This window comes from Mauremys mutica, chromosome 3 (assembly GCF_020497125.1).
Source record: "Mauremys mutica isolate MM-2020 ecotype Southern chromosome 3, ASM2049712v1, whole genome shotgun sequence".
Taxonomy (NCBI): domain Eukaryota; kingdom Metazoa; phylum Chordata; order Testudines; family Geoemydidae; genus Mauremys; species Mauremys mutica.
In genome coordinates this window covers 82,011,840-82,020,837 of record NC_059074.1, presented here as the reverse complement: position 1 = coordinate 82,020,837, position 8,998 = coordinate 82,011,840, and the positions used below count along the sequence as shown (strand labels likewise).

Here is an 8,998-nt window from a genome sequence, read left to right as displayed (position 1 = left end):
GCAGATAGTTTCACTAAATCAAATTTACCTGAAGAAAATTTATTTGTGAAGTACATGTAACATACTGTGGATACAATAAAAAGGTACAGAAAAATTTGCCAGAATTACCACCTTGGAACCAGAACTCTTTAGAAAGGAATAAAAGCAGGTTACAACTGTACAATTTTTAAAGAATAAGACGTATTTGAATGTTGATTATTGCAGTTGTCTGTACAGTAAGTGAAAAAACAACACCACACACTTAAACTTAGATTGAAGGCACTGACTTTCCCACAGGTAATGATAAAAAATAAAGCACTGGTATCCTGCGAGACGACAAACAGTAAAGAAGAAAGTTATGTTCTAACAGACTTACTATGCAAGACAACGTCTAACAAGTGCCCCCTGAGGCTGCTAGGAGTGGTTTGTAATAACACTGGTCTAGGCAAGAATGAAATACAGCAGCATGGTACAAGAGTTTACATTCACTGTTCTGCCAGTGACATAAAATAAACCCACAATTTTAACATTGGGCCAAAGGAGACAGTAAACCATTAATGCACAAGAACAACCTGCTACAAGTTATTTCATATGCCTCTCTTGAAACAAGCTCTTTGCTCAGGTGTGGTTCCTATCCTAAAGTATGCATGGAACTTCAAACTTGCTTGACTGGTAATGTATCTAAGTTCTTATATGGCACTTACTGTGGTATGAATGTCTCCAAGTTTTCTTCCCTACCTCAACAATGAGCTTTTGTCCTAGAGTCCAATGCATTGCTGCACTAGAGTTGCTGTGGCAGCCTACCACCATTGACCTTGCCCTCCTCAACTTCACCTAAGATGTTTGGAGCATACCAAAATCATAGTGGGTTAGAATGTAATTAACTATGGCTGGTGGCAGACAGTAGCTGGGACAATGTCTGGAGAGATTTGGAACTACTGTGATTAGTGATGCTTTTTTAAAATAAAGGAGAGAAATATTTTAAATTAAATTTGAGAGCAGTAATGACTGCACTTAATGGAGCTACCTCTAGGTTTGAAGTATTTGCCCCAAGCAGAGAAGTAGATAATACTTTTTACAAATTAAAAGTAAGGCAGCTTTTTAAAGTAGAAGCAGATAGAAAATGGGCACATTCTTCACAGCTGACACACCCTTCTTGCTGCCCAGTACTTTTGCTAACAAACATCTATAGATTTATACGCTCTGTCTTTCTAATAGAAAAACTAGAAAATAGACTGCTTATTAAAATACAGGCTTTAAAATGACAACTTTCTAAAATACATCTGCTCATATCCTGTAGTCATTTTTTGGTAAAAATTCTCCTAAACAAAGTTTCAATAGACTGAAGTTCTTTTTTGTACTAATGCATTATTTACATGTTAATTTTCAGGAGATGAATACTCCAATATATTACTACAAAGCTCAATCTATTTTGCATACCCCCCCCCCATATATGCTGCACTTCAATCTTTTGTGGGATAAGTTTTATCTAATTATCAGTATAATAGTTTATACTTTTTTCCTGATAAAAACATCTGTAGAAGTAATTTAAAAATCACACTCTTAATATATTCTGGATTAGCAATTAATCACTGACATGAAATTGCTGCTTGGGAGGGGGAGTTTAACATTTAAAAAATTAATAAAAAACAAACAGTAGGGAGCAGTTACAAAAATTGGTCAACATAGTTGTATGGGTTAACATCCAGTAAAACACACAAACTTATGGAATTAGTGCTTAGAGCTGAATCTATTCTGTCACTTGTGCTTACGATTATTGTGAAGGCAGGATAGAGATCACCTCTCTTCTTCAAAGATGGCCACGTTAGTTGGATTGTCCAGAATGTTGTTATAATTTCTCTCCAATTGACGGAACTGTCTGGATTTACAGAACTAAGGCTTCCCAACACTGGGTTGGCTTCTGTTCATTGACCGTGTTAACAACAACATGACTTTGATCATATTGTGTGCCCCCTAAGAAGAAATTTAAAAAGAAAATGAAATGTGAAAAATCACTGAAACTGTTGGATTGAGACTGCTGCGTCAGTACTGTAAATGTTTCAGAGCCATTCTGATGATACATGCCGAAGACACGTAAATCACACATGCACCTTTTTAAATGGAGGTAAAGTAGAGGAGTATAGTCTCATCTTCAGTACTTCCGCCATCCTACACTGCCTCCTCACTCCCTTAGGAACTGCAGAAGAGCGAGCCTATCTGCCTCTCCACTTGGTGCCTGAGTCGTGCACCTCCTGCTGTTGTGTGTGAAGGAGAGAGTAGGACAAAGATGTCTGGTGAGGGTGGCTGGATCAGGACTCTCACCTTCCAATAATCAAATGCTGCCCCTCAATTCCAATGTGCTAGCCATCCAATGATTAACTGGCCTCCAAAGGCTAGCTAAGGAGTACTCAGTATAAAAGAAATGCTGTTGATCAGCAGAACACACAGCAATTTTAGCATTGGCCACAATAGTCTTTATGTTGTCAGTATTCATAAATAACCACAGCTATTTGCCTTCAGCTGGTGCAATCATACTATAATGCATTTAAACAGATAATAACGGCCATCCCGGGTCAGACCAAAGGTCCATCTAGCCCAGTATCCTGTCCTCCGATAATGGCCAATGCCAGGTGCCCCAGAGGGAATGAACAGTAGAGGTATCATCAAGTAATTCAATGCTATTCATATGGGTGTATATAGTTAATGTCTCCACCTCCACCTCTCCCAGTCTAACTGAATTGCAACACAACCATGTCCCTACATTTGCACTATTTCAATGACACCTGATGTTATTTTCTCTCTCTATGAACTATGTAGTTCTCTCTCTATCAACTATGTAGTAGTTGTCTACTACATAAGTGGTCACTAATACAGATCATCAGTCTAGAGCTCCCACTGGTGGGAAGCCTTAGCCTCTAGGGCAAGGAAATTTCTCTTCCAAAACATGCAATCGGTCAGTGACTAACAGCACCCAAGCATTTATTACTTCATGCTGTATTCATATAATACCACATATCTGTCATTAGCGGGTGTTTGAGTGGACTGATAGCCAATGAAGAAAATGTTCATTCACTCAAGAAAAGTCTATTCTTCCTATTCACAAAGATGCATTCTTCTAGAGAAACAAATGCCTTCAGGCAGTTGCATGTCAATTTCTATCTCCCTAGCGAGCTCCACATATTCATGGCCCTATGCTTTCCACAGCAGCGCATGTGGAGAGAAGCCCAAGCTGGTGGAAAGAGCTGGAGCAAAGAGCAGGTACACAAAAGTATCCTCTCTGCCAAGGAACTGCCTCTCCCCTCTGCAATCACTTTGTGGTAGCTGAATTCTGTGTGACAGGGCTGTCATCCATTGCTCACTGTGGCATGTTGCCGTCTTAGAGAAGCAGAACTTACGATAGGAGAAGAACAAGTTTCTGCCTTCTGGAGCAGCAGCAATTTCCCCCCATCCCAGCTAGGGTGGATGGCATAGGGCTAGACAAAGGGTATGGCTACACTGGCGATTTGCAGCGCTGGAAAGCCTCCACCAGCGCTGCAATTAGTAAGTGGCCACACCTGCAGGGCACTTCCAGCGCTGCAACTCCCTGGCTGCAGCGCTGGCCGTACACCTCACTCAGCATGGGGAATAAGGATTCCAGCGCTGGTGCTGCAGCGCTGGTCATCAAGTGTGGCCACACACCAGCGCTGTGATTGGCCTCCAGGGTATAAGGATGTATCCCAGAATGCTTTTATAAATTACTCTCTTTGTTTTGTTATGCATCCTCTCTTTGTTTTGTTGTGAACGAGCTCCGCGGAGCTCCGTTGCCATTGCTGCTTATCTAAAAAACAAACAGAGCTCCTGTTTGCTGTGATCATCTGTACCTGGCTGTAAACAATCAAATGAGAGGCAGGCAGGGAGCGAATGAAACAGCGGGGAGTCGTGTTGGCTGCAGGCTGTTTGCAATTAAGAGTTAAGACTAAGGGGTTGAAAAAATGTTCTGATTTTTCAAGGCAGGAAGCTAAACACACAGTGTTGGCTCCAAAAATCCCCTCTCTCTCTCCCCCCGCTCCCTGTCACACTAGACCCCACTCCACCCCCCTCTTTTGAAAAGCACGTTGCGGCCACTTGAATGCTGGGATAGCTGCCCATAATGCATCACTCCCAACAGCGCTGCTAATGCTGCAAATGTGGCCACACACCAGCGCTGGTAGCTATGAGTGTGGCCACACACCAGCGCTGCTCCTACACAGCTGGATGAGCAGCGCTGCAAACTACCAGCGCTGCAAACCGTAAGTGTAGCCATACCCAAAGGTAGCACAGCAGATATAAGACTTGTATTGCCAGTGCCAAGGGAGACCGGAGCAGTGGGGAAGTGTAGTCAGGCAGAGATCAGTGAAAGGGCTCTGTTACTGCTATATTATTCGGTTGAGACATAGGACAATCTACCAAAAAAAATAATAATTTTGACCATAGGAAATAACTAAGAAGAATTAACTAAGAAGTGCTTCTAAAGTACAGTTCATAAGTAATCATCATGGCAAAATATTCTTAAATTTATGCATGCTGGAATGTAACTGTGTATGAGACAGTACCTGAAATAGAAGGAAAGCCAGATATTTAAAAGTATAAGTGTGTGGTTATTAGGGGCAAATATCACGGCCATGCACTATTTCAGTACACCCACAAGATGGCACCATTATCACACATTTTGAACAAGTACCTTATATACTCATTCATAAGCTGAATATTTTTGGTAAAAAAGTGACGCATCAAAGAGCAGGGGTCGGCTTATAAATGGGTCTACACCAAAATTTGATGATTTTAAACTCTATGGAATCACGGTAAGTTTATTTACTAAAGAATGTGTTAGGGCTGAAAAATAGATGGTTGGTTATTTGGCTTTAATGGTGGTTCAGCAATGTGGAAGGACTGGAGACAGTTATTATTAAATTGCCTGGACCAGCTACACTAAATCTATTCATTTTTCAGATACAGTATATATAAAATAGGTCCTTCCACAAAGCACATGTACATCATGTAACAACAAATACTCGGGGAGGAGACAAGGTGGGTGACCTTGTCTTTCTCACCAACAGAAGTTGGTCCAAGAAAACATATTACACGTCATCCACCTTGTCTCTCTAATATCCAGGACTGACACAGCTACAACAACACTGCATATAACAAACAGTGTAACTTCACCTTTCGTAGATAGAAAGGGAAAGATGACCCCATTATAAACAACATTCCACAGTCTACATACCACCTCCTTGGGCAAATGTCTGAGAAAAGAGACAGGCTTTGCACAGTGCCCTGCAGGCCAGTATAGTCTGTCTCTGTCCAGACCCCGTATGGAAGCAATTCCCAGAGTAGATGGCCCCCACCCCAGAACTCCCTGCCACTGGAGACTGAGCTCAAGCACCTCAGCCAACTTCACTTGCCCCAGCAGAACATCATGATACATTTCTTTGTCTTTGGACCAATTCTGATTCAGTGTAATTCCACTGCAGTTTCTCCTGATTTAAACCAGCATGGGAGGCTACTTTACTCAGGTTACATTTTATTACTACACCTCTACCCCAATATAACGTGACCCGATATAATACAAATTCTCATATAACGCGGTAAAGCAGCGCGCTGGGGAAATGCTCGAGGCCAAAGCAAGTTTGATATAAACACGGTTTCATCTATAACATGGTAAGATTTTTTGGCTCCCGAGGACAGCGTTATATCAGGGCAGAGGTGTACTTACAATTGTCAGAGTTGCATAAACAAACTAAAAAGCTGCGTATTCCTCCTCACATTTCATCTTAGAACTTAAAAAAATTTTTTTTAGGATCTCTGCCCTTCTACTTTTGAGCTTGGCAGTTTAAATCAGAAAGAGAACAAACAGATAGATATTGTATTTTCTAATGTGAGCTAGCCGTTTAGATCTCTGTCTCTCTAGATCTACATTTTCCCTTTCGGAGCTATTCAGTATGGTATTCTGCAATTAGGCAGTTTTCAAGTATTCACTCAAAGTACATTACATGCTTTTTAAGATGTTTAGTTGAAGATGAGCCAGTATACTAATATCTTTTGTCTTTGTCTAGTGGCTCAATTAAAAATTTAAAAAATCTGCACAGTGTAGTTATTAAATAAAGACACTTCCTGAACTGGACCCTTTTGATAAACTTGTAATTAATAATTACACTTTTTCTTATGGGGAACAAAAATTCCTCCATCTGTCTGTAGCAGGATTAGGGATTACACAGTTAAAATTGTGAGTTAATTTTAGTACTCATGGAAGAAAAAGAACTGATCGTGCTCGTCTGCGACAGGAACTATATAGGCAAACATTGCATAACCCTGTCGTCACATTTCTGCCAACACTTTCCACGTTTGTCTCAATAAAGCACTAATAGTTTACTCAGGTTACTTTGTATTTGTAACGGCTATTCCGATTATATCACAGCATTATTTCAAAATTGGTTTTAAATGAGTAAAGTTAACAAGTGGTGTTTTGGGGAGATAGTATTTGCTTTAAAAGAGAAGTAATGTGAGTAAACTGTAGAAAACTAGTTATACTGGATGAGAAAACACAACAATGGTGAGCTGTTAGTTCTGCTGCTTATCATACCTGTGGGTTTACTATGCAGCCTATGAAATCACAAGGACAGAGCAAGGATAACATCTAAATGAAACAATCTTAAAATGGTATAACAAAAGCAGCTGCAAAATATATAATAAGGGATACAGATCTTAGGTTGGTCTAATGTTAATCATGTTTTAGCTTTAAAGGAATAGCTATTTTTAAATGATTTGTCCTTTTGTACTGCAAGTCTGCATGTGTTAGAAAATTCACTCCATACAAATGAAAACTAAAGAAAAATGTGCTGAAGAAATCACAATTTTATACTGAAGAAGTGTTTTATGTATATCACTAAATTAAATTAGTAAGAACAATGGGGGATTTCTGCATACTTACACATGCATGTAGGGGCCATGAAGAAACACACAAGACAGATAAAATCCCATGGGCTATTGAGCTAGGTATCTGAATAACTGGGTGACATCCTATATTCTTTGTAATGCATGAGTTCAGACTAGATGATCAGAACAGTCCCGACAGATCCCAGATTAAAATCTCTGAACTATAAAGCCATCCTTAATCTATAGAAACACTTTCAGCACATAGTCCACTGTAAACTTGTGTAATTAAAATCACACCGAAAGGCAACAGGTTCTTACCTTTGATATCTAAAACTAATGTTGGTTTCATTTTGCTATGGATCCTGCCATCAGGATTAACACACCAATATTGCTTGTCTTCATTCTCCTCGAGTGATAGGCCTAGTTTAGAGCCGGGAGTTATAAGGTTTCCTACAATTGTCAAGCAGCAATCCTCAGCCATCTGTATCATTGAAGAGACAACAGCAGTTAGTCAAGGGGCCTTGTTTCTACAGCTACCCTAATATCTGTACCCCAGGTTTTCTGGTCACGGATGGAGGGTGTAGGTAGGAGATTGTGGTTCTTGTCATCACACTCCCTCTGTTGGTAATGGAAATGGTTTCACTCACATTCGACTCTAGGCTCCTTATTTTCCCAATGATCTGCTTTCTGATGGCAGCCTCCATTGTGATCCTTTTCTTTTTACTATAGAGGACTAGCAAAACAGATTCATTTGAGAGAAACATTGAAGCTGTTTTAGACTAAGCAAAGGGATTTTTGAAAATGGGCTACCACAATTCTTTTTGGGGTGTGACCTCTGAAGTTCTCCATTTTTACCAGCCTCTGGTTACAGCAACACTCTTGCAATATTCCTTCCCCACCCACTACATCACCAGCATTTGCATTACTGGCCACAAGTCAATACTAGGCAATAACAATGCCGAATACGATACGTTATTTTGTATAAAAAAATTATTTCCAATGTTGAAGAATCCTGTAGATAGCAAATTACTTAACATGTGGTCCTGACAACATGGATTACAAGCTACTTTTCTTTCAGAAGCTAAGAATAAATTGCAGGTCTTGGAATATATTTACTTCATTCTGTACCTCTGAATTTCTCACCTGTACTCTAATCTACTAATTTCTTCCTGCTAGGCCAGCAAAGATTCAACACTCACAGGGAAGTTGCACTAAACCACCATTTCCTTCTCTCTATTCTGCCAGCCAGGGAGTGACTCCGTAAAATACTCCCCTAATCTCTCCAGCTACCACAGAATGAGTCTTATGGCAACTCACCAGTTGCCACTTAGCTAGCTAGGAAAGTCCTGAGCTGCTTCCTGGATGCCTAGGGCATGGCTCGTTATTGTGACTCAGGGTATAAGGCAACCTGGCTTTACAGGAACTCACAAACAGTCCCAATAGTCTTTTTTTATCCTCCTTTGTTTTTCAATATATACAATGTGTCAGAGCACACTGGCAGTATGGTATAGAGCTTTCGTTTGCACTTCTAAAGAGCAATGGCATAACTCAGTCATTATTGCAAGTAATGTAGCCATCCTAAGCTTTTGCTAGTTAAACTACATGACTGTAGTACAGCGAAAGCTGCATCCCCATGAATTCTCTATGCACCATAAGTTTTATTTAGAATAAATCAAATGGGTTGATTATGTTGAAATGAGAAGACTGAGAACACCCATCCATAGCCATATTGCAACACTGCCCAAGTAGTAATATCTTCAGTTTGAGACAGAACTACCATCATGAGGAAAATATTTTGCACGTGATGTTGTTAAAACTGTTTGCTCACTTGGCCTCATTTTTACAGTCTACATAATTCCTTTTTACGAGAGCGTCTATTCTGTGCATGTCCAAACACTACCTCTGTTAATTGAAAAGAGGAAGATTTGCCCCTAAAGCATAATTGACACAGTTATGGAGAGAAATCGCTCCCTTTACAAAATGGCTCTATTGAATTTATACAACCTTATGAAATAGGTGACATGATTCTTTGCACTCAAGCAGATTCACCGTATTAAATTAATTTGATTCACTTTAGACCCCAATTCCCGCACAGATTAATGCACGTTTTACTTTATCATTTACTTAT

At 40.0% G+C, this 8,998-nt stretch overlaps 1 protein-coding gene across 1 annotated transcript in view; it reads right to left on the bottom strand.

Annotated features, from left to right (window-relative positions):
• Positions 1 to 776: 776 nt before the first annotated feature.
• CRYBG1 (crystallin beta-gamma domain containing 1) overlaps positions 777 to 8,998 on the bottom strand; it is a 54,303-nt gene continuing 46,081 nt past the window's right edge. The window contains exons 20-21 of the mRNA XM_045010192.1: positions 7,189 to 7,351; positions 777 to 1,953 (exon numbers count right to left, since the gene is read on the bottom strand). Coding sequence (XP_044866127.1) covers positions 1,865 to 1,953; positions 7,189 to 7,351 — 252 coding nt within the window. The 3' untranslated portion in view covers positions 777 to 1,864. The remainder of the gene's footprint in view (positions 1,954 to 7,188; positions 7,352 to 8,998) is intronic.